We start from the raw sequence: 26,402 nt of genomic DNA on the forward strand, positions 1-26,402 counted from the left end.
AGACTGCTTGTAGCTGTCTCTGCTTAATCAGCAGTTATTTATAAGGGTGCCTGCTTGACCTGCATGACCCTGCCAAATCAGCCTGCCATGGTTCTGATCTGGCCTGAAATAGAAAGATTGGCTTAGTCTTCAGGGTGTTCCCTTTACCTGCAGAGTGCATGTGTCTGTCATCAAGCTGGGAAGAAGATTGCACATTGTTTAACTGGCAAAATCTAGCCCACTGTTTATCTAGAAAAGTGGAAATAAAAACATCACTGTTTCTTTTTGTTCTTTTTATTAATTTGCTGTTTGTGTTTGCTTTTGTTGTTGTTGTTTTTTAAAGACAGTATACATTAGTAAAAAATAGTGCCTGTGATCTGGTAGCACCTTCACTGACACTCTTGGCCACATGTCTATGTGCAAGGATGCCCTGGTGAACACAGGGAAAACTCATAGGAAAAACTGTTGAGGCTGTTCTAAAAATCTTTTAAATCCTGGCCCAGATGAGAATATAGGAGATGCTCTTGGGCAGCACTTTTGATGTCTCAAAAATTTTTCTGGAGGATGAGATGGAGGTTTGACAACTCCTGCACGAGGGTTCTACCACCCAGATCAAGTCACAGATGATTATTTAACAGTCATTTAAGCTCAGAAGTCATAAAGTCTGATCCTGCATGATATCGAAAGGAGGTTCATTTTAAGTGGTAACACGATAATAGGAGGTGGGACTCTCACTCTGTAAAGCAGAACTCTTTGCAGTGAATTAGATGTGAATGGCAGTGTTTCTACATGTTTACATTTTAAAAAATACTGTCTATCAAAAAACTGTTTCACACAAAACATCAGGAAGATATAAGGTCAGTAATTTATGGTTCCAAGTCTGTAGGTTACTACTTTTTCTGCCCTTTGGTAACACTTTCTAATACTCTGCTTTTTTTGACTCATTACCAAGTCATATGTGTTTCCTCCAGATTTTCTTTATAATACTGTCAACACATTGTGTGGTTTATTCAGGGGAATTTGAAAACTGGATTACTTCCTCTAGGAAGCTAACTGGTATTAATTAATCCAAATGTTTAAAATTATCAAATCAATTCTCATTTGTAAATTATATTTTTTTTTAAATTCTTGTCAGTAGATTCTGAAGAGAAAAAGTATTTTATACAAAGCAATATTTAAGTTTGTAATTTCTCCATATGTTTCTTCAGCACTGTTGAAGGCAAATCCTTCTACATCAACATCCAGAAAGCAATGCAATGAAGTATTTTTATTAGTCAAGAAGTGAATTCAAAGTATGAATTTTATCAGGAAAAAAAGGGTGTTTCAGTTGAAAATCTTATTTGATTATGTCTGCATTAAATTAAAGATGGTTATAACTTGTAGATTCAGTGACACAAGCTCCACCAGGCAAACCATATACAAACATAACTGTATTAAAATAATGGTAATTGAAACTCTGTCTCAGGGAAGCCTTGTAGTAAGATTGGTGGAGAAATTCCTACTGTATTAAAAAGCAGTGACAGAGCAGATAGCTGAGAAATACATTTAAGGTATATGCACTTGATTCCAGTGAGAAGGATTCAAAAGTGTGACTGCAGAATTGTGGTAAGGAATTAAGGACATGTGGAGATACCCTGAGGAGATGATGGTGAATTTCTGAGCCATGCAGGGATTCAGAAAAGAAATATGCCCAACAGGACACGGCCCTAAAGAAAATTCAAGTCAAGCTGGAGAAACCTCAAGCAGAGTAAGTTGGTGCAGGGATGGATCTCAGTTGGTAAGAGCAATCAGTGAGGAAAAGGAGGATCATTTCAGCCAAGTGGCAAATTGAACATCTAGGAACAGCTGGTGGGATGACTCAGATGGTGTTTGGGGAAACCCTCTATTCAGGCTCACAGCCAGGCATTGACTTACAAGGCTTATCCTGCCTCTCAGTTCTCATTTGGTGGTAGAATATGACTGCTGAGGTGAAGTCTGACAAAAGCTGACACGCATTTATCTGTTCTGGTTTTATTCTTTGTGCAGGAAACTATGTTTTCAAATGGAGATTTAGGTGATCTTTTTTTTTAATATAGGTATATATATTTTTTTTCCCAGTCGTGAAACACCAACTATTAAGTATTGCTAGCACTGAAATGGTCACTAAAATAGTTATATGTTCCACAAATTAATGTGAGCATGTAATGTGCACACTTATTTTGATTGTGCATTCATCTATACATGCATGAACATGTGCGTGTGAGCTGAAGGGTATTATCCAGGAGCACTGGCAGAGACACTGTCATATTTTATTCTTCTTCTCTAAAATGCTATTTGCTGCTGGGGATGGAGGAACTGTAATCAAACAGTTCATTTTGTAGTCACAAATGCCACTCTGGTAATCATATATTTATATGGGGGATAGTTTCAAAGTTACTTAGCCCAGATGCAACATTTTTGAATTGTATATGCCTCAATATTTATTTTTTAAAGTTTATATTTTTAACTTGGATCCCTAAAGAGATACCCATATTTTTGTACCTAAATAAAAGTAGCCTCTTTTTCAGAAATTAGGAGCACCTTCAGCCCCATTTGACATGACTGATATTCTTTTGCTTCTTTCATTGTAAAAAATGAAGGTACACACCATGTCCCATCATACACTCCACTCTTGCATTAAAATACTGAAGTTTTTTAATATCCTCTGCCTCTCATTGTCTTCATGCAGTATTATATTGATTCATCAGGAAGGCAGACTGGTTTTGACCTTGATTGGGTGTGACATGTTTGGATTCTACTTGCTTTTACTTCCAAAACAGTACTAAAACCCATCATTTTGCATTCCCTGTTTCTGTGTGAAAGCTTAAGTACTTTTAATTGCCACAGGAACTGTCTGTTTGTTTATTCTTTTGCTGATTTTTGTAAGAGCACACACCCAAAACCTGTGGATGTCATCCAACTTGGCTGAGACTTAGCACCAGATAGACAATTTTTCATATCCAGTTAATGTTACTCAGTGAATTTTTTCAGAATTAATTTTTAACACATTTTTAAGTTGTGAAGCTCTGCTATTTTCTGGCCTACAGGGATAAGAGATATCCAGAAATTTTTAATTAGATTAAAAATAAATACATAAAGGCAAATATAGTATATTTTCCCTTGCCCAAGTCTGTTTCATCCAGGAAGAACTCTTACGTTTTTTCAAAGATTAACAAAACCTCTTGTTAAAATTTACTTTGAAGGCTGTATTTGTAATGATGTAGACATTGTGGGTTACTTAAAATGCTGTGTTATTTTTTGCTTGGGCTTTAGTGTAATTTAAAAAAAAGTTATAATTTGTGCAACTCCTGGTAAACAAGAGTTAATTCATTTCTATGTTTGCTCTCTACCCTCCTCATTTTCTGTCTGTTTTTCCATTTGATTGCATTATGCTTTACCTAATGCAAGGATTTCCATAAGGATGGAAATAACCTCAGTCAGGGTAAGTCGGCATTGCTCCATTTCTCCTGACTGGAGCACTGAGGAGCTGCCCTGTATCTTTCTGCACATGAGTCAATGATTTCAACTCCTGTGTCAAAGGTGGAGGCAAACCCTCTGAGCAGCCACTCTGGGTTTTGTCTGTGTCCATGTGGCACTAACCAAATTTCTGTGTTGCTAGAGCGTAATGCTAATAAGCATCCTAAAATGATAAATATGAATTGGAAATGGGGGTTTTCTCTAGGCATTCCACTAAGCTAAACATGCTGTATTAAGGCAACTAAAATGCATCTTACAGTAGGCTGGTGTCCTAGAAATGACTGGCACTTTTGCACACAGGATTATCTTGCAGATTGAATCAGGCAGTAATGATGCCTGGCTGCGCCTGCACTCTGGAAAGTCTCAGCAAAGCACTCAGGGGAAGTTACAGAATTAATCACTTCCTCCCTGAAGTCCTTATCCACACTGCTCTCCCTGTCCTTACCCTTACCCCATCCCTTTTCACATCCCTCACTTTATTGTGCTGCATCATGGGAGAGGAAAGAATAAAGTGATGTTACCTAAATAACGTTGGATTTTACATTTTATGTAGAGCACTTCTTTGCAGATCTGCTGGTGCAGAAAGCCTAACTTAATGATTCTGAAAAGCTTTTATTTCTTGAAGCATAAATCTCATGGCCTCACCATGATCTTTGTTGTACATGTTCAAGTAAAAATTGATACATTTCACTTCACAGGTAAATCCATAGGCATAACTGTACTTTTATGCATTTACTTTTTAATATATGAGATATTCAAAACACACTTGAATTTACTCCTACTTCTCTAGGTCTAGAAAACCTAAATATATGGTATGTGCCATAGATGTACCAAATTTTTGGTAGGTGCCACTTTTTTCTGAGATGTAAATATTGTCCAAAGACCCAAATTTGGTTATTTCTCTTAACTTGATTGCTTACATTTCCTAAACCAAAGGGAGATCAGTTGTCTAAAATCCAGAAATGGATTAACATGAAACCAGCTAATGGACTTCAAACATTTCCAATTGTGTGTACAATGGAATGTGAATGGGTGCAGTAGGAATACAACAAGAAATCATACAGCTTAAGAGGAGTCAGATTTTGAAGATTGTTGTACTCTGCTAAATGCTTATTCTTACTCTCTGGTCTTCATTATCTGGAACATGTATGAGTGATAATGAAAAAAGTCTTGAGAATAGTTGCATGAAGATTTTTCATTAATAATTCAATTTATGCCTTTAGAACTTACTAGGTAGTTCAGTTTTATCAAAATAGCTTGAGGATAGGGGTCCAATATCACATCATTTTTTACTAATTTCACTGATAGAATCACAGAATATCCTGAGTTGGAAGGGGCCCACAAGGATCACTGAAGTCCAGCTTCTTGCCTGGCCCCAAGACTCACTCCATGTGCTTGAGAGGATTGTTCATACACTTCTTGAACTCAGACAGGCTTGGTGCCGTGACCACTTCCCTGGGGACCCTGTTCCACTGCTCAGCCATCCTCTGGGTTGAGAGTCTTTTCCTAAAATCTAAACTAAACCTCCCCTGACACAACTTCAGGCCGTTCCCTTGGGCCCTGTCACTGGTCACTAGAGAGGAGAGATGAGTATCTGCCCCTTCTTTTCCCCCTTGAAGAAGTTGTACCTGCAATGAAGTTTCCCCTCAATCTCCTCTTCTGCAGGCTGAACAAACCAAGTGACCCAAGCTGACCTCACTCATCTTTCCCTCAAGACCCTCACCATCTTTTTTTCTCTCCTTTGGATGCTCTCTAACAGCTTAATGTCTTTGTTGTTTAACATCGTGGCATCCAGAGCTGCCCCCAGCACTGGATATGAGGCTGCCCCAGCTCAGAGCAGAGCAGGACAATCCCTTCCCTTGCCTGGCTGTGATGCTGTGCCTGATGCAGGGTTGGCCCTCCTGGCTGCCAGGGCACTGCAGGTTTATGTTCAGCTTGCCACTGACCAGAACCCCCAAGTCCCTTTCCATGGTGCTGCACTCCAGCCTATCATTCCCCAGTCTGTACCTACATGCAGGATTGCCCTGTCCCAGATATAGAATCTCTGTTTCCCTTGTTAAATTCCATACAGTTGGTAATGGCCCAGCCCTTTAAATTATTGAGTTCTCTCCAAAGGGCCTCTCTGCCTTTAAGGCCATCAACAACTCCTCCCAATTTATTATCCCTGGCAAAATTAGTATTCCTTTGGGTCCTGCAGCCAAGTCTCTCATGAAGATATTGAAGAGAGCTGGGCTAAGATGTTTCAAAGCACTGGAAGACAAATTATAATGAAAAGTGCAGTTACCATTGAGGCAAAAGCTAGTGCAGCTTGGAAGGTGTTCAGCTAAGAGTGTCCATATTTATGACACATTTTTTTAACTAGAATGTTTAGAATGTCTACCATCATTGTGTACTTAAAAGGCCATTGTCAGCCTTTGATTAAAGAATGGCCGCCTCATAATATTCGATGCTTCTGGGATTCAATTATTAGCAAAATACTGAAATAAAATACCAAATTATCTTCTGGCTTTCATGGTTGAAGAAGAAGGTTTAAAAATTAGATGCTAATATAATTAAAAAAAAAAAAAAATCACCATTGGGGAGAGTTGTTGTATATATTATATCCTGAAAACTCAGTTTATCATGAGAAAGTAAACAGGCTCTGGTGTGGACCCTGCAGGGGAGAATTTAAGAAACTTCTCTCATTCACTTTGCCTCAGATGTGAACTTTTCTGCAGAAGCTGCCATTTGAGCTGATTATCAGACAGAGAAGATCCACCATACTTTCAGTTTGGGACTGTTTGTGGTTATAATCATCTGGCCTCACAATGAGTAAATGGGGCTGATCTGAAAACTACAGGTTTTGGTTATATACTCTCTGAAATGAGTCACTCAGGTGATGCTTTTAGTCAAACTTCTTGAATAATTACATTAATTATTTTTGTGCTAATTGTGTTAATACTTCAACATCAGTTATCTACAAGAGTACTGGTGTAGTAGTTTTATTTTACACTGTGAAGGTGACAAAGTTGTCCTCTATCTGCTGGGAGCCTAAAAGACCTACTTTTTCTCTTAATCCTAACGGCAAGTGGTATTCAGGGCAACTGCAGATACTTTCTTTCAAAATCACGCTTCTTAGTATGAAAAGTTGACTAGCAAGTTTGGACTACTCTAGAATAGCAATGGGAAACTGAGTTTTTCACTGCATTTCATGTTATTCTCTTCAGATAGGACACAAGCTGTACCCACTGAAGTTTATAAAGGCTTCTTGGACTTTGATCAAGGACTTCAAACATTCAGTGTCTTTCAGGAAGTATAACTCCTTTGTCAAAACAATTAGAAAATAATGTAGTATGCAGCTATAAGTTTTTGAGGCATAGATCAAGATACTAGGTTGTAGCATGTAAGCATTTCTGTTACAGTTTTTCTAGTTTCCTGGTATGAAAGAATATCATAGTCAAACATCATTGCCAAGGGTATAAAAGCAAAGTGAACTGAAAAACATTAAACAGTTTGTTGTAACACAGTGAACATTATGTCCCATTAAGCAGTTGAGTGAAGTATTTCAGCTCTGTATGCTGTGGCAGACTTGTTTGGGCTTGTTTGTCAACCAGACAGCATTTAGTTTTTCTACTCTGTCACAGATACAAAGTCTTGCTTTCCCAGACTGGGGGAATAATTCAACATAAAGAGATGCAGTCTTTAAATGCATACATTGTCATCAAGAGAAAATTGTACCCAAATGGATACAGGAAGAGTTTGTGTAAGCATGGTGGGAAACACAAAACTGAACTGGTGGGAAGGAATCCAGGTGCTGCTTCTCAGATGTCCCTGGAAGAGGCTGACAGTGTTTAATCCCTCTTGGGGCCAGCTCCCACCTTCCCCCAGTGCCTGCTCCTCTCTGCAGCTCTGCTGCCAAGTCCAGCCACTCTCACTTTGTTGCACTCTCTATGATGTTATGCCTAGACCCCGACCTCATGCTCAGCCCCTTTGCTGCAAATTTCTTGCTTCTGGGAGAATTTACTAGAAGTCACTCAAAGTAATTTCTTCATGTGTGTGATTTGTCTGGATTATGGTTTTCTTCAGGAGTGAAGGATCTGTTTTACCATCTAGAAAGGCCAGTGATAATAAAAAAAACTAGTAGCAAAGTTTAAAGGTGGTAGAAATTCACGCAGCAATACATTTCTTTGTTAATGGGACTTTTTCCTGGAATATGGTTTCATGCTGGTCAGAAATATTTAAGTGCCATAGTAATTGTTTATCTTGTTTTTCTTGGCAAAAACAATAGTTAAATGGAAATCAGCAAAACTTAATACCAGAACCTACATGCTACACAGTATGAATTAGCAAATTTTTAGGAACAAGCAAATTTTTTATTTTTTTTACCTTACGTAGGTACTTAGTATTCCTTTATCAGTTCTAAGTGGCCTTGACTTTGGTGAACATACACAAAGAAGGATGGGCATCTGACCTCTTAGGACATTGTTTTTTTTTACCTGAAAGAAACCAATTTGTGATCTTCACTGGAGTTGATTGATAGGCCAGGTACACATTCTTACCCAAACCAGCAGAGAAGCTGAACAAATTACTTTTTCTTTTGTTTGAATAAATGTTAACGGAGAAGTGCCAGCTATTTCTCCCCTTCTTTTCACAAGGAGAGTAAGAGGCAAATGTTGTTCCTGTATTGCAAGGTTCAGTTTAGAATGAGTTTTATCAGTTGCTGCAGCCTGGTAGGAAATACCTATTGGTGTTGTAATTAGGGTCACTTGTTGTGTTCATGAGCCAACACCACAGTTGCTTCTCAGTTACAGCATATGGTCATGCAGCTCTATTTCTAACAGGATATGAATTTCAGCTCTTGTACTGCCCTTTCTGTTTTCATTGCATCCTTCTGCACTAGCAGATACAAGCAGCGTTTTTTTAACACCTCTTGAGAATGTTGTGCATTTAATAGGAGTGCAGTTGGCATACATAAAATAAAGGCAGCACATTGCTGTACAGGAACAAGGCCACCACTGTGCTGCTGCCTTTGCCTGTGCCAGAGTGCTGAAAACCCAAGCTGGAGCTGTTACTTCTCCTGTGGAGTCAGGATAGTGGCTACTGCTGTAGGAGCAGAAGGGTTGGGAATCTTCGGAAGCCACAGCTGCTGCCCTGACTTTGTACAGGGTCTGAATTTCAGGTTGGGCAGGCAGCTTTACTGTAATGTACCCTAACTGCTAAGATCCTCTGCCTAAACCCCAGATCTTGGTGTGCTTTGAAAAGTGAATTTGAAACTTATAATAAGAAGATATTTTAGGGTGTGATTTTTGATAAACTACAGTTAAAATCTTTCACTAGGTCCATCATCATTGGCATCATAATCTGATTGACAGCACAGTCCTCATGTTCTGCTGTTTGGTATTTGGTTACCTTTAGAGAAAACTGACAAGTGTTCTTAGGAGTCCTCAGGGTTATTTATGACTCAGAAATGTAGTTACTGTGTGGGTTCTCACAATAATTATTTTTGCTATTTGGAGAATACAATAGCATCCTAGGGAGGATCAAAATGAAAAGACCTGATTAAGAATGGGGAAGTATAAATCTATGTGGTCTGTTTTTCCTTTCATTTAGACTGACTTTGCAGTTGAATGTAGACCCCAATACGCTCATCTTACTGTGGTTCTCATCATGCTCTGTTTTATTTATATGAAGCCCTGATGATGTCACTGGAATGACTCAGTCTGAAATCACAATCAGGCTGTGAGCTTTTAAGCTTTCTAGAACGTAATTTCAGAAATATCATGAAACTGTGACACAGAAGAGGAAGACATACATGCTAAAGGTAGTGAATAAAGTGATAGTTGTACCAAACAAGCACAATATATGGGCTAGATTTACAACCTTTTTTTTCTGTTCTCTTTTCCATATTATGGTAATTAAAACAAAACAAAAGGAAGAAACACATACCTAGATACAATAGAAAAGAGCCTACTAGCAACAAACCAAGATGTTTTCACAAGAATTGCTTTAACTAAGTTTTACTTAGTTGTTTTTACCCTATGTTTCTGTAATATGTATAAAATAGTGGGGATTTTATGGTGCTAACTGAAGGCTAGTATTTAATCCTTTCATTTAAAAGCAAATGATGATTTTTTTAATGAAGTAGATATGGAAGTTAGTTTCAGTGCATTTATCATAATTTTTACTTTATTGAATGTTTATGGTTATTTCACAGAAGATTCATGATTCTCACAAAACATTGAATTTTTTGTGATTCAGTTATAATATTTTTTGTGCTAAGTGAAATATTAGGCAGTACTAAATGCTGTTTGTTGCTTCTATTGAGAGTGAAGTAAGGAAAAGAAAGTTGGGAGTCTGCAGTAAAATTTGCAACTAATTGAAGGTATCCAGAAACTATGGAAATCCTACATGAAGACTTTCTGCCTATAGTATTCTCTGAGTTCATGAGGTTACTGTTTCTGTGCCTATTGGAATATGTCACTGATTGCCAATGTCTGCTGCACTTGTAATGAGCTGCCTCATCACTGCCATTGATAGCAATAGCACATACTTGCCCAGCATAAATATTAGAAAGATGTTTGGAAAAAAACAAAACAAACATAAACTATGTCAGCATTGATTTGACTTCATCTTTGGATTACGCTATTGGTTTAAGGGAATCTAATTTCATACTGTTCTAGAAGAACAAAATTAATTTAGAATCTAGAAGTTGTATTAGGGAGTTTCTTCCTATTTAGTACTGTACATTCCTTGCCTTCCCATTCTGCAGAGGAATTGTGTTAGAGCAACTGGAATAAATACAGGCAAAATCTTTTAAATGCATGTTCAGCTTGCAGAGCTTCTCCTGAATTTCACTCTCTGGTGTAAGGTGTGAATGTGCTGAAGGAAGTGAGGTGTTTTGTATTTGAAAGTGTATTGTATTTTTCTCATTGATTATGAATTGGATTAAGACAAAGGGGGTTTTCCTAACAATTTGTGGCAAATCAAAATGATTTTATCTTACAGGTGGTGTTTAAGACCAATATTCTTGTTACTTCCTTCACTACTAGCAGTGATATTTTGTGAACTCTGGAATATACCTATCAGGTTTATCTGTTCAAGGGCTGGAGATCAAGCACTAAAATTCTTGGCAGTGAGAAGTATTAAATAGGACTATTTTGGAGCCTTATGCTATGAGAAAATTAGATGGACCTGAGAAATTTCAAACTTCTGAGATTCAGTAAATATCACTCTCAAGAGAAACTTTCTAAATGTGTGCAGTTGTGAGTACTCTGTTTTGCAGTATGGATGAGTGAGCAATCTCCTAACTGCTTATGCCACTATGGGATGAGTAAGTCTCCTGAAAAGCAACATGCTTATATGTGTTTTTCCAGTTATTGTGTAGCTGTCTGATATACTGAATGAACTTCTCTGGGTTTTACTCTAATTAGTTATTTACAGAGTGTGATTTTCATTACCTCTTTCAGGAGGATTCAGAGGCTTCAGGAGGTTTCACAGGCTGATAGGAAAATTCAGGTTGGAAAGAGCTTTGTTTTCCAACTTCCAGCTTGGCCAGCTGGAACCAGATGAGACCAGGTTTTCAGGATTTTATCTCCATATTCAGAGATTACAGGTGACTTGATCCACTGCCCTGTAGTCCTCTGAGCAAGAAGACATTCCCATTTCTGAGACATTTCTTATTTCAGCTTCTGCCCATCGTCTCTCATCCTCCAACCATGCTGCTGAGGAGCCCAGCTCCATCTTCTTACTGGCCTCCCTATAGCTGCTAGGAGGCTGCAGACAGGTCCCCATGAAGCCCTTTCTGCCCCAGCCTCAACCAGACCCCATCCCTTAGCTTCTCCTTGCAGGGCAAGCGATGCATGGCATGGATGCTGTTCACATAAGGTCCTCTGTATGAAATATTCACATTGCACATTGCTACCTACCTGTGTGCTAGTAGCATAGTGTTGGAATTTTTAATAAAAACTCTGGGTGAGTTCTGGCACTATCATTAGCTTGCTCTTTCATTGGAGTAGGGATTACCTTCACTGTGTTTCAGATGTCCCTGGGCATGGTCTGCAGTCATCTACTTATATAATGATGAAGCCTTGAAAACTTTTTTGATTAAAAATATGAATAATATATGACAAGGAATATATTAAATGTGAACAGTATTTAGTCACAGCATGGTTCCTGGGCAAATTTGAGATAACACTGTCTTTATGAATTTTGTCCAATGTTTCTTTATTGTTTTGATGGTTGTTGGTGTTTTGGTTCTGTTTTGTTTACTGAACACCCTGCTCTGAATATACTTGTCACCTCTTCTGCCTCATACCATTTTAATATATTTTTGGATGTCCAGTACATGTAAAATTTCCTGTGAGGAAATACCTTTTTCTGCTTTTTCTTATACAGCAGAATATATCTGTCAAAATCAAGATCCAGTCAGTTTAATTAGAATGGTGTTCCCACAGGGAAATAAAGAAATTCTTCCTGTGATCAGTTGTAGACTTGATGAACCCAGTACATCTTATGCTTCTTGCAAAAATATTGCTTCTGGGAAAAAAATTTTGCTAGGAGGTGCTAAGTGCAGGAGTTTATTGAGCAGAACCCAGTAAGAGCAAAATGTTTTGTGTGCCAAGGAAATATTTCCTCCTTACAAATATATATGCTAAAGAATAAATTTTAAAAGTGCAGCTCTGTATTTCAGATGAGAAATAATGACCATCTGAAGCATAATCTCAATGATAAATGCTTGTTTCTTTCACTGGCAAAATTCTCATTATTTTCCATGTTGCAGTATTAGGGCAGGAATGATGATTAAGATCCTGGTTATGTTTAACTGAACTATAAAGAAAATAATTTTTACTACCATAAAAAAAATAAACAGATATAAGAATGTAAGAGCCTAGCAGACCTTTAAAATAAAAATTGTCCAAAAGCAAAGTTAGCCTCTCACTTCTGTCTAAAGGACAGCACTAAGTATCATAAATGCTTGAAGTTAAGCCTCACTTGCCCCTGGCAATTAGGGATAAGAGCAATTATTTGCTTGCAGACCACCACTGCATTTCCCTTCATTGCAGCCTCCTTTTTTGCAATTCTTCCACTGGACTTTGAAGCTCATTTCTGTTGAGTGGGCAAGGACATAGGTGGTCAGAAGGCTGCTTTCCCTCTTCCAGGGCATGGACTCTACTCTAGCTGCCCCTCAAGAAATTTGCTACTTCATTATCCTAACACAATGGCGCACATTTGCTTTTTGTCCTTTTAAGTAATATAATCACTAGAAAAATTCTGTTACTTGCAGAGGGGTGTCTGTGATTTGCTGCAATGGAGGGGACTGTTGAAGGCAAACAGTTGAGACAACACTACTTGTTCTACTCTTACTTGCTTACTGTGGTGTTTCACAGAAGGATGTCAAGTCACCATTAAAAATACTAACCAATTCCTAGACATGTACATTTCAGTTTGAATAATGTCCTGTATATTTTTGCCAGAGTCATTCTGCTCAGATCAATGTAATTCCATTGAGCAGGCTGGTGTGGTACATGAATGGCTGAAACTTGTAAATGAATATGCATGGTTATTGATTATGAGCTGTATCCTAGGACTTTGGGATGGAATGATATTCAGAGAAAAGACTCTGATTTGTATGTATGATGGAGACCATCATTCCTAAGACTTGGTTTCAGAGATTGGATTGTCTTCAATCAAATTGTAGATATGGGGTTTTTTTACATTTTTATCTTCAAAACACTGGACTTCAAGTATTTTTAAAAGGTTTTAATTATGCACCCTCCCCCCCCCCCCCCCCATTTCATAGTATTTTCACAACAAAGAGAAGAAATAGTTACAGAAATAGTGCAAGAGTTGCAAAGTCTCATGCTTAATGATTAGGTCTGACAGGGAGAGCAACATTATTGTAAACAATAAGAAATAAAACCCCACAATTTATTAATTGACAATTTTCCCTTCATACTCAAAAAATGATAGGGAACATGTATTTAAAACCTGTTTGGTTATGTAATTAAAGACTGGTCTTATTACGTGTAAAAGAGGAGAAATGAAAGTTTGTATGGATATGGTTGCAACTGGAATATGTAACTTCTGAGTTGTCTTAGCAAAGACAATACTGTCATGCAGCCCAGGACACAGCACAAGCAGATTCTTCCTGTTTCTTTCACTTTTCCAGATGCCAGTCAGAGGTTTTTCCCACCTTCTGGGTACATGCTGTCTAGATAATTCACGTGTTTCTTCTTTCCGCCTTATGTTTCTTCCTTTTAACCCAGATTTTGTCCTTTCCCTGTCCTGAAACAGAGAGCTACGTCCAGGTGCCCTCATGGGGATGAGAGGGAAAGTAGGGATAGATGCTGAGCTTGCAGTTTCTCTATAATGTTATTTGAAGCTGAAGTCGTTATGAGCAGTAAAAATTTGATTTTTTTCCCCTGTATTCCCCAAGCTGAAGCATGTTCAGCCACTCTTTGTTGGAAAAGCTTGTGTGTAGTCTGCTTAGTCTTTCATCAAGGCTGTGAAGGTGGGTTGTTGGAGAGTCTGAGTGCTAAAATTCAAGTGTATGTGAGAATTTGAAAAGGCTTGTAATTTGGACAAATTAGGATAGATTTTTTTCAGGGATATCCAGAGCTCTTGCCAAATGTGCAACTCTGAAGGTCCTGGTTATTCATTCATGTATTAAGAAAAAAGCAAAGGAGCAGCCAATTTAAAATTAAGACTTTCCATCACAAATAGCTTGTAGATGGATTGACAGAAGTCCTTTTATTTCCACTGACTTTTTAAAGCACTGTTTGCCCTAAGTTATAAACTTGTTTGTAGTTCACTGTCTGTAGCACTTTATCAGGTAGTTTCTTTACTAGCTGTGTTTATCTTCCCATGCGTGAGCAATTACACTGTATTCCAGACCTAGATAGCACTTAGTTACTATAACAGAGTTGTCTGTAGGAATGAAGTTTTTACTGGATCAGATCCTAATAGAATTGCACTTTGTAGCTCACCAGTCTGCCCTGAAGTTTTAGCAGCCTCTTTTACCTTTGACTGGCTGAACTGAACACCACAGACAGATGTATTATTCCTATCACTTTGAGGGCTCATTGACTGTTTAGGCTATTTGATGTTCTCAGTGGGCTATTTGGTTACTTGAGAATAAAAGTGCCTGAACTTCAAAATGGTTGATCCCATGCAGCTTTCATGAAAATAATCCACAGGTTGTGAATGGGTTTGATCAGAAATGGTGGTCAAAGTTTTTCCAAGATGTTCATGTAGGACAGACAGCACAGAGACTACAAGAATGTGGATCTCAACTATCATTTTCAGGGAAATCTATTTCTGTTCAAGACATTGCCCAATTTGATTTCCTTGAGAATCCCTCACTTTTGGATAGTTAGCATCTCAAAATGCTGTCTGATGTTTGTTGGACAGCTTGTTTCCTTTCTGTGTGGTGCTCTGTTTTTCATCTTACAGCATAGCAGGATATATTATTTGGTGCCACAAAATTTAGTATTGCCTTAATCCTTTCTACCATGTCTATGTTTTTACTGATTTTGAGCTGTTGTGTTGTTTTGCTCTAGTCTTTTTTATTTATATTAGAGTTATTACAAGATTTGTTACTAGAAACAAATATAAATGTTTAATATAATTATTGGTGAATATTCTGAATTCATGAGCAACATACTAAAAATACCACTATTATTAAAGACCTTTATATCCTGATTTAATCCATTGGACAGTGTTTACTCAGTTTATCTCCATTAGTTTTATTTCAGTAGATTCTAAGCTTTTCCATATCCAAATCAAGGTTTTCCCCATTCTTTTTATGCTAATGAATTCACTTAGCCATAGAGAATGATAATTTTACTACTGTAGTATAAATTTGCTCCAAGCAGCACATTTACTGCAGTGCATTTACGTTTCTGTGTCTTATGACAAAGAAACATTAAACATTCAAATTCCAGTGTAGTTCTGATATTTTTGCACAAAGTCTCTCTCAAAGGTTGTAGTGCATAATGTTATGGGAAGTCCTGTAATGTCAAATAATATTAGCAAATCAACTGCAAATCAGTGGTGACTGTTCCAGTAATTTGCCTGCCTGACAAGGTTGGCTTCAGGAAAGCAACATTCTCTATTGTTTTAGGAGTTCATGCAAGCACCATAGAGTGTGTAAAAGTTGAATCAGAGCCTGTGCTTTCCATTTTCAGAGACCTGCTACCTTCAAACTGATTTCATAGCTATTTTTGTATAACTGCTTTTTAAGTACCTTTCTTGACTGCAGAATGACTGCTTGAAGCCCTAAGTAATAAAGGTACTTGTAGACATACTAGTACTGATCTAGATTACCTATAGATCTATAACCAACATTTTTATAAGTATTCTTTAAATTATTTTGTTTAAATTATTTGATGTGAGTACTGCTTGTACAAAACTAAAGACTTCTGCAAAAAATTAGACTTCTTTTCAATGTGGCATGTTATTTTTTTTAAATTTGACTTTTTTTAAAGCTATAAGGGAGTGGGCCAACAACACACAAAGGTTATTGCACAAAAGGTTTTCATGTCATGTCAATAGAAAGAATGGCTGCAGAACGTGTAAATGGCAACATGCAATGGGCTGTAAAAAATCACCCAAAATATTTGTTTGGTTTTTTTTAATTATAGTCATTGCTGATGATATTGTAGTAGGTAGTTTATAGACAAAATGATGATTTCTTGTCAGTGTCTTTAAATACTAATGTCATCAGGAAAAATTAATGTTTAAACTGGTGTGCCTATTTATTAACATAAATTATTGAAATAGGAGTGCTACATAGGATAGTTATTCTTAGTAATGAAATTTAGTGGATTTTCTAGATTTCTATTTGATTTGTCAGTGTCCATACCATCTCTTTAAGCAAATAATTAAGGAAAATAAGTAATTATAAGAAAAAATGGCAACTAGAGTCTGATCAGTTATATCAGGCTTTTTTCACCTTATCTATTGGTGTGTATAAAGATATGTGTATATAAACACTTAATTTCACTGTCCCCTGTGCCAAATGGGTGAATAAACAGACACCTGCAGAGCAGAAAATCTGAATCTTTCAGACTGAGCTGAAACCATTGCACATGATTAACTCAAATGTTGGCTATCCTGATTTTAGCTAAAATCTTCTCTGGGGTGCTGCTTTTAAAAATTAATTATGTGTGCCTATAATGGTTTTCCTAAATGGTGGTGGTTTAATTTCTGACTATATTTGTTTGATTGTGGATACTATGCAAGTGAGTCATATGTGAGTGATATGTTTACATCATATGGAGATTAAGACATCAGTCAGTGAAGATGAAAATAATAGTGCAGCAGCACAGGCAAATACACAGTAAACATAATATGCAAATACATTAATTGATTAGTTATGAATGCATTCTGCTTCTGCACATGTGGAAAAACAAAATACAATTCATCCAGGCAAAATATGGTGCACAGCAATTTAATTTCAGTTTGGTTTACTTTTAGGAAATAGGAGCAAGTATGCTGCAAGGACTGGAATTGCTAAAGATGCACAGAGACAAAAAAAAAAAAAAAAGGTATTTTGGACATATCTTCCAGTCCACTGCAGAACTCATGTTGTTGTTATTAATTTCTCCAAATAACCAGGGGAAGCTTTTCTGATCCAAGCGAAGCGCAGTTAGGGGCAGTGCAGTTATGCTCAGGCCATGTCCTGGCTTCTAAGAATCAAGACTAAGTCACTGCACTGTGCTCTGTTCCTTCCTGTGAAAACCAGAGCACAGGAGAGTGGGGGATAATGTGAATCTGGATGGCTCAGGAATATCTGATGTGCTTGTGGGAATATGGACACAGCAGGGCCTTACCTTGGGTTTAAGGACTGGAAGTCTCCCAGGTCCCACGGTACAAACGTGCTGTGACAGTCTAAGGGCTGCTGTGGGGTGCAGCCAACAGCCTGAGTTAATCTGGCCCTGGCTAAATTTTTGGTTTCCCAGATTTCAAAAAATTCATCTGCTTGCACAGTCCACAACATGTGCATCCAAAGAGTCTGTTTGCTGAATGTGCGTGCAATAAATTGGCTGAGAACAAAAGAAGACACTTTGATTTGTTCAGTTTATACTTTATTGTAACCTGATACTTTTAAAAAATGTGACCTTCTTTGGCTGATAAATTGAATCATTCTTTGTATCTTTCTAAGTAGTGGCTAGATAGACACACTGTCTCTTAGAAGTGCAGGAAATCAGTTCTTATCCAGGGAACAGACTGGTGCTCAGTGGTGGAGTAGGCTATGAGAGATGTGTAGGCCTAGATCCCAAATCTTGGAAATTTAGATTAATGGACACAGTCTGTTACTGTGACCATATCACTATCTCTAATAAAGTACATTCAGTAGAAGCACATATCTGAAAGTTGCACTTTGACAAATGTTGTCTTTTACTTTAAAATATAAAAATTTGATAAATGCATGAGGAATTTAAAAATATATTCCCATTCTTTATATCAATACTGCTAAGTCTTGTTGTCAACTGAGTAGCAATGGCTGCTGAAAACAATTTTTCTCTCTTTGCTTTCATCCTTTCTTTTATGCAAAAGACTATAGAGTTACTATTAAAGCTAGAAACTTAGAACAAATATATACTTTAGAGCTACCACCAAATGTAATTTTTTTGTTGGGGTTTTTTTTTAAAAACAAAACTTTCCTGGCATTGTCCCATAAAAAACATCAACTGGTACTTTAAAGGACAAGAAATGAATTTGCTTTTCCCCTGTGCAATACCCCTAATTGGAGTAAATCACCTGTTATGGAAGTGTTGATTAAATGATGTAGCTGAAAATATTGCTCCTTTTCATAAGCAGTATCCCTACAATATTGCTTTCACTGTGCAAGATTCTCTACAGCTGCTTTAAATTAAAACCTTCCTTAATGAAGATAGGAGTTATATAAAATATTTTATTGAAAGCATTAGAGAATGTATGCCATACTGCTCATCAAACAAAATTTTCCACTGGGATGCTGTCCACTGCATTCTGTGCTGTGTTTTCATGTAACATTGAAACATTGCAGCTGTTTTGGGACCCTTTTCTGTATTTCTAGGCAGATTTAGCAGTACGTCATAAACCAGGAAAACAAAATAAGACAAAAAAGCTCTTTGGTGTTTTTAGTGCAGAGCTATTGAAACCAAAGAAAACAAAAGAAGGATACTGAAAATGAGGAGCTGTGAGGGAGCTGAATTTCTCTAAAGCAAGAAACAAAATGAATCTTCACATTTTTCATTCAGCGAGACTCAATCAAGATGTTTTTATTAGACATGTGACCTTGACTCTGTTGTGACTCTGTGCATGATCCTCCTTCTTTGTGTTGCCTTGAAGCAGAACCCAGTATTGCCACCCTGCACTGTCCCATGCCCAAGCACCAGGTGCTTGATGTGCCATCTGCTGCTGCACAGTACACACCTGTCAGCAGGATAGCAGACATTCGAAAAAGTGTGTATGATGAACATTCCATCAGCATTTCATAACTGTCTGAAGATGCATAGGTGGTTGTGTTCATTGATCCAAATAATTTGTTCTAAAGGTCTTAAACTAAATATGTCCAATTACATTTGTCTTTTTTTGCCTAATCCAAAAATTCTTGTAGAAAAGCAGCCTGTTGGTGATGCTGTAGTAGAGAAAGGGTTTGTAAAAATATGGAGATATTTCCAGCCAGTTAAAAGAAGCTACTTGATTAAAGGTATCTTCCCTGCAACATTTCTTACAGATGCAGAATCATACTGTCAGAGTCCTTGTGTTTTACAGAAACAGAAATTTGAATTTGACCTCTATAATTTTACATTTACAGCATATAATAAAAGTGAGCTTTTTTATTCTCATTTCAGTAGTGTGTATTACTCTGTTGGCCCCTGTAGGGGAATAATATATGAATCTTCACAAAGGGTATTTCATATCTGCCTTCATTTTACCAGAGGAAAAAATATCTGTTCAGGTGCTCTAGTGCTCTGGCTTAATAAAATTGAAAGTACTGCATATTATCAGAAATTTGAATATATTTCAGGCTGATCTAGGAACACTCCAAAAATTCTTAGCATCTTTATATATGTTTCGTGCCCTTTGTACAACAGATCAAATATATTATTGAAAGCTAAGTGGCCTACATATCTATTCAAATTCATTGCTTGCTATTTCTTCCACTTCCAGTTGCAAAGCTGAAGGACGTCTCTGTCTCACAGGAGTATGCAGTGAACCCAAGTGGTTGTTTTTAAAAGCTGTTTTCCTTTGTATGTGTGGCAACCTAGAGAAGGTCTGTGCCATTCAACCATTTTTACTTACTGAGCACTATGTTATTAAAAAGCACTGTGACAAAGCTACATCAATTTTTGCACACATCTTTTTGCTTTAGGAGATCAGCAGTGTAGCTGGGTTGTCACGGTCCCTGGATGAATTATTCAAGCTCTTGACATCAGAGATTTCTGCTAGCTGATTGGCTGGTGCTGGGATAATAAAATCTTTCCACAGAAAAACAGTAGAGAAAGATGATGGCAGTGAGACCAGCAGAACTGCTGCTTCCAATACAGCTGGCTTTGTCTGGCTGTTGCATCTCTGCAAGAATATATAAGGATGTTTTTAAGGTTTGGCTTCATGTGAATTCTCAGATAAGAGATGGTGGAGGGATTTTTGTAGGAGGCCTGCATTTCCAGTGAGGGAAAGAAATTGGATCATTCTTGAAAAATTACTTTTGACTGTATCCTGAAGAAACGCTGCACATGAGAGGGGTAGAAGCCACTGCAGCAGCATCCACAGCAGCATCCACAGCAGCAGCAGCAGCAGCAGCAGTGCCTATGGCTCACTATAAAGGTGCTGGTGCCAGAAATGTCCTGTCATTGAATGTGCTTCCTGAATTCTTTCAGTGCCAGCAGGGTAAGTGATGCAAATACAGAGCTGACAGTGCTTGTGAATAGGGAGAGTGTAAGGAGCTGTGTGACACACAGGTTTTGTGGGTAAGCAGTGGAACAAACAGTACCTGTGCAGAGAATTTAATCAATGAAAATAACACAATTGCTTCCCGGAAATTTTTTAAAAGGATATTTACAATGGAATCTTAAAAATCAATGCACTGCTTGTGTTGAGACATAGATTTCACAGTGGTAAAATCTGTTCCTTTTAAGCCTATACAAAACAAATGGTAGAACCAAGGAAACTTTATTTAGTAGTTCCAGTTGGGCTCATAAAGAATATATTGCTCACATAAATTCCCTTGAAGTAGGCTATTTTAGAAGTGTTATTTCTGCTGTTTGTTGGTATGACTGAAACTCTTTGTGTCTTCTGCTTGTAAAGTGTCTTCTTTAGAAGCTGGAAGCTGGTTGTCTGATTTCTGATTTTTGTCAGAAAGCTGTTTCTTAAATCACCAAGATGCACTGGAACTGCAAATTATGGAATCATTTTCACTCATTTCATTGATGAGAAGTTTAACTTCTGAAGGCCTGGTTTATTTCTTTTGGTATGCCTTTTTGTATCAGGATTGCTGGGGAGTTTTATGAGTTATAGAGGTGTGAATTAAGGCAGAACTGGATTAATTCTCTGTGTGTTTGATCTCTTCCTACACGTATTCACACACAACTCAATAAAAGTGTGCAAGTACTTCCATGGAAATTAATTTGGCTATCTATACAGGTAATTGCAGAGCACAGCTGACATTTACTGTGTGTCAAAAGGAAAGCTTGTTCACTGCCATGCAGTGAGAAGTCTGTTTTTCAGAATGTAGAAAAAATTGTCACATACAAAGTCAAGACAACTCCCTGCAAAAAAATAGTAAGTGTGGAATGAAGCATGATGCAGTATCTCAGTGATATTTTTCATAATTTGCCCATGACTGCAACAAGTAGATTTTGAGTATGTAATAAATTTTAAAAACTTGTGTAATCCTGCCTACCCGATGATATCAAAGGAAACTATAGAATGCAGATTTATTTTCTTAGGCATAAAGTGGGATAATCTAGTAATAGATGCTGGTGAGTGTGAGTATCTTTTTTCCCTCTTGTATTTCTTATATGTGAGATGGTATTTATATATAAAGGAAATATGCTTGAATTATAATGCACAGACATTTTTGGGAGCTTGTATATGACCGCTGACCAACTGAAGATAACATTTTGACCTATGAATTTTGTGTGGTGATTTCTATGGCTATATACCCCAACTGTGAAGCAGTATTGCATGAGTGTAAACTAGGGAGTTTATTGCTAGAAATGAAATAAGCTTTTACTTACCTATTCCAGAACTTTAATGGGTGTTAAGAGATATTCCATTTTAATTTTACAGATGTGGAATAGGAAAAATGTTGTTCAGTGCTGCCCAAGTCACTAGCAAATGCAGGAGCTACAATTAGACATTCCAGCTGTAGGTTTTGGGATATGTGCATATTCTTATGAGAAGTAAATATCAAACAGCAATTGTATTTCTTTGAATTTTCTGTTGGGAAAGGAATGTGTTCATTCAGAACTGATCATGGTAATAACTTGATTTGTTTTTCCATGAAATTGATATTTCATCCTATTTTTGAAAGAAAAATCTCTGTCATAAATACTTGAATACTTCTGCTGTGAAATTATTCCATGTGTCAAAACTGATTTCCCACAAGAAAGGGTCAGGCCCTGGTGAATTGCTTATAATGCTGTGATGCTCTTCCCTCCACTGCTGTGACCCTTGCTGCTGAAGCTGGAGGAGCTGATTCGGGAGCTATTTTTATCTGTGCATCTGGCAGCTGTCCCGCAGGGATGATCTGACAGTCAGGGAAATTCATTATAAACCAGACAAGTTTGGTGCTTCAAGACAGAACTAAGGGACCTAGTAAGTAGTGATGTAGAAACTGCCTGAACTAGCTAATGGCTCCTTCCTGGCAGGATCTCCTAGGGACCAAATAAGTTTGATAATGCAATTTCAAATCTTTAATTCAACATTCTCAAATACATATGCTAGGACGTATTTTTTCCTAAGTCCCTAGCTGACTTTCTACGTAAAAGCATCTTGGCTGTGGGAGATGTGGGTTCTAGTCAGAAAGTATAGAGAAGTTCTAGGTGCTCAGACCTTGAGTAAGCTCAAATTTGCCTTGACATTTAGATTTTAAATAGTGTCTTTCTGGTCATTAACTTGTTAAGACTTGAACTTTGCATTGAAACTCTTCAAATAGTTGGGTATCAGAACATTAATAAGAGGTATTTCTTATGAGTATTTAGGGGCAAAATTGGCTGTCTCAATAAAATATAGAGTTATTTCTGGCAAGTGCAGAATACACGTGTTGTCAGTAGGAAATTTTACACTTTTACTATGTAAATCTGAAAGTATCCAGTGTTGTCTAATCAAGCTGATTTCCTTTTATTCTCAGATGAGCAAGAGTCAGTGCAGAAACGGACTTTCACAAAATGGATCAATACTCATCTGGCTAAGGTAACACATGGCTTTGAAACTTTCTAAAAAATCAAACCTTTTAATCTATGCCTATACAACCCAGGAGTATAGAATATGTCAGATTTCTCGGAGCAGTATTTCCTAAAGTTAAAAAAGCATCCTCCTCCTCATCTGCACACCACTGGGGATGCATCTCAGCTTGGCAGTGGTCAGCTGCAGAATTACGAGTGCTGTTCAGAGGCAGCCACCCAGCTTCTCTGGCCAGAACTGAAAGGTAGCACAGTAGCTGGTATTTCAGCCAGAGGAAACATCTGAAACTGTTTTCTGTGAAATGGAAATTCTAGACTTATTGCACACAATATATTCAAATAAAACTTAAGTCATGTCTTGTGTAGTTTGATCTGGTTACAGACATAAGTAGTGCTTCATTAATCCAGTGCTGTATTAATTATCTGATGCATTGTGAGATTTGTCATCAAACTATTGTTGCTTCTTCTTAACACAACTTAAAACTCCTGGTTTTGCCTTTAGAAGAGTAAAGACTGTGATTTACATGCAGTTTAAAAGTATTAAGCTACAATTGGTACCAACCTTATCTGAAAGCATAAGCAGTGAGATTCAGTTTGGCATTCCTGGAGTTTTCACATAACACAGCTCGAACCATAGTTATCAATTAGTCCAAAAAATTAAAATTTTAAACTCTAAGAGCAGATTTTTGAAGTGTATATTTTTAAGCCTGGACATTAATGATCACTAAAATTGAGTAAAGAATAGCTGTAACAGCACTGTTTTAACTTTTGTGTAAGGAACTTTTGTGTAAGGCAAATAATACCCTCAAAAATGAGCCGAGGAAAGCAGGAAGCCCATATAATGCTGTATCGTGTGATTTGATCTGACAAGACAATATGATAGAGCAGCAATATTTATTTATGTTGCTGAGGAATGTAGTGGAAGAACTTACTGTGAAATTATCTACACTGGCATTGTAAAATTCAAGTGCAAGAAGAAAGTTATCTTCAGCATTTCTTGGCAGTGGATTCTCATTGGAAATGAGGTCTATCCCCATATTGTCTTTAAAATAATTTGGAAAAGCCCCCTGTGTAGGTGAGAACTTAAGCACTCTGATCTGTTTACTTAACTGAAATTAAAAGGCATTCACTGTTTGCTAAAGCATCAACTAAGAAGGTTGTGAACGAATGTCAGAAGAGAAAAATAACTCTTATTTCATGTTTATCTGTTTCTTAATTGTGTTGTGTCGTTAATGATAATCTGATAATTATGGAAAAGTAGAACTACTAGGTAGGTTATCTCTACCATATTGTTATATATTACGAGTGTGTGTGTGCATGTCATGATAATTCCCTAGTGTACAGACTAATCCTTGGCAAGACACAAAGTAGTGGTGGCAGCCACTAAGAGATCTTGCCATGGATTGGGGTTTGAGAATGTTTCCTGCTGTGCTAGTCCATGAGAGCTCAGATGAACCTTTTGACTTTCATGATTTAGGTGTGTAGTTCCTTAATGTGCATGGTCCTGGTACCATAAAGACTGATTAAACACATTCAAATGAGGCACTTATGCAGCCACAGCCCTGACTTTTAGATACCTGAGCTAGTTCCTAGTTACTTGTAGTAGCTGATTTGTCTTAATTCATCCTTCAGCAGGAAAGCTGTGTCTGTGATACTTTTATTGATGGCTTTCAGCACATTTGCCTCACTGTCTAAGTCAGATCATCTGGCTGTGCTTCCCATTTTCGCAGTTATGCTGCAGAAGGGAAGCACTGTTTATAGAAATTAGACTCAATTAAAGTGACCCATGCCATTCAAATTCTTAGGTGTTCAAAGCTTAAGCTTTTAAAACTTTGTTAGTTGTGTTTTTGGAAATATGTTTTCTGAGTTAGTCACAACTGTAGGAAATACAGGTGGATCTCTGAAATGCACAGGACTCCCCTTGCAGTCATGTTCTGATTTTTAATTCAAAATTTCAATATTTAGGCTATTTGAGTTTTGTGAAAGGTTGTTGTAGTTTTGATTGTTTCAAAAGAAACTGGAGATATGTAAGATCTCCATTTTCTAGAAGCCTTTGGAATGTGATAGGAAACATCCTGGAAGGAGACCCACTTTTAGGCAGCATGGTCTGCATTTTGCTCTCATCTTTGACTCAAGAAAAAGTGGAGCATCTACAAGTCTGGTACCTAGTGAGGAGAACTGTGAAGTGCTGGCCTAAACTTAGAAACAGCAATAGATGGTGCACCACTGGAGGGGATAACGGAGCTGGGAGTGAAGAAGTTAAGCTGAGCCAGGGGAAAAAGGGGGAAAGTGATTATAATTTTGCCTTTGTGTCACACCATTGATCCAGAAACACGGTGTTACATTTGACTCAGTATATGCATTCCAATAATGTGAAATTGTCTCTCTGTCTTTTGGCTACTCTTGGAAATCTCATGTTTCTTTCCTTTCATTGGCATTTTTGATAATCTCATAAAATTATTAGTGGAAAAAGGAAGAAATAAGAGAAAACTGAAAACTATAATTAGGGTATCTGTTACTCTTAACACTGTAGCTATATAAAGAAATATTTCATCATAAATGAGTTTGAGGGGCTTTGAAAATAAGTACTGCATGAAACCTCAAAAGCAGGAGAAATTAATGGCTTCTATGAAAAGGTTAATGGGGTTTTACTGTAGCAATTTGAAAGATGGTTTAGAGGAAGCAAAGGAAAGGAAACTACTCAGGTAGAGTTGTCATCCTGATACTGTGTTGATTGAGTAGAGCAAAGGTGAATCTAAAAAGGAGCATTTCTCACATTATGAGGAGTTGTGATATGAAAGTAATAGAAATACAGAAGTGATTTGATTATTTTAGGTAGAACCAATAAACATTTATAGCTTGGGAACATAAAGCAGTGTGTGATTGTGATTGTTTGTCAGGGTTTGCTAGGAGTAAAAGATTCTTCCCTGCTGATCTGAAAGATAGTGTATATTTTTCATCTAAAAAGTCATGCTCTAATTGAAACAGAAACTAATTCGGTAACTGAGGGTATCAGGTACATTTAGCCACTTATTTTTGGCTATTTAATGTTAGGAATGGCTTTGAAAATATGGATAAAAATAAATACAAATGAGCAAAACAGATACAGAGACTACTGTAACAAGACCACTGCTGAAATTTCTTCACCAAAAGGGTGAACAGGCACTGGAATTGGCTGCCTATGAAAGTGGTCGAGTCATCACCCCTGGAAGTATTTAAAAGAGGTGCAAATGTGGCACTTAGGGCCATGGCTTAGTGGCGGACATGTCAATGTTAGGTTAATGGCTGGACTTGATTTTAAAGCAACTTTCTAGCCTAAATGGTTTAATGATTCTATGCACTGAATTTTATGAAAGGCAATAGGAGAAAGGTGTGAATTTTTTATTCTCTTTCACTCCTATGGTAGAATGCTACTTTTTAAAATTTATGTTTCATATTTCAAAGATGTTCTTTGACAAGCAGAGGACAAGTAAAGGGCTTGGCATCAGCTAATTATGGGACAACTCAAAAGATGGAGGTAAATCAGCCTTGGTGCAAGTTGTGCTTTCACCC

General features: G+C 37.3%; 1 protein-coding gene across 19 annotated transcripts in view; it reads left to right on the top strand.

Moving 5' to 3' along the window:
- The window catches only part of SYNE1 (spectrin repeat containing nuclear envelope protein 1), a 290,658-nt gene that overhangs the window by 26,823 nt on the left and 237,433 nt on the right, over positions 1 to 26,402 (top strand). For all 19 annotated transcript variants that reach the window (XM_077782169.1, XM_077782171.1, XM_077782168.1 and 16 more), the window contains one exon: positions 22,799 to 22,860. In XM_077782169.1, the coding sequence (XP_077638295.1) occupies positions 22,799 to 22,860 (62 nt within the window). The remainder of the gene's footprint in view (positions 1 to 22,798; positions 22,861 to 26,402) is intronic.

This window comes from Lonchura striata, chromosome 3, assembly GCF_046129695.1.
Source record: "Lonchura striata isolate bLonStr1 chromosome 3, bLonStr1.mat, whole genome shotgun sequence".
Lineage (NCBI taxonomy): Eukaryota > Metazoa > Chordata > Aves > Passeriformes > Estrildidae > Lonchura > Lonchura striata.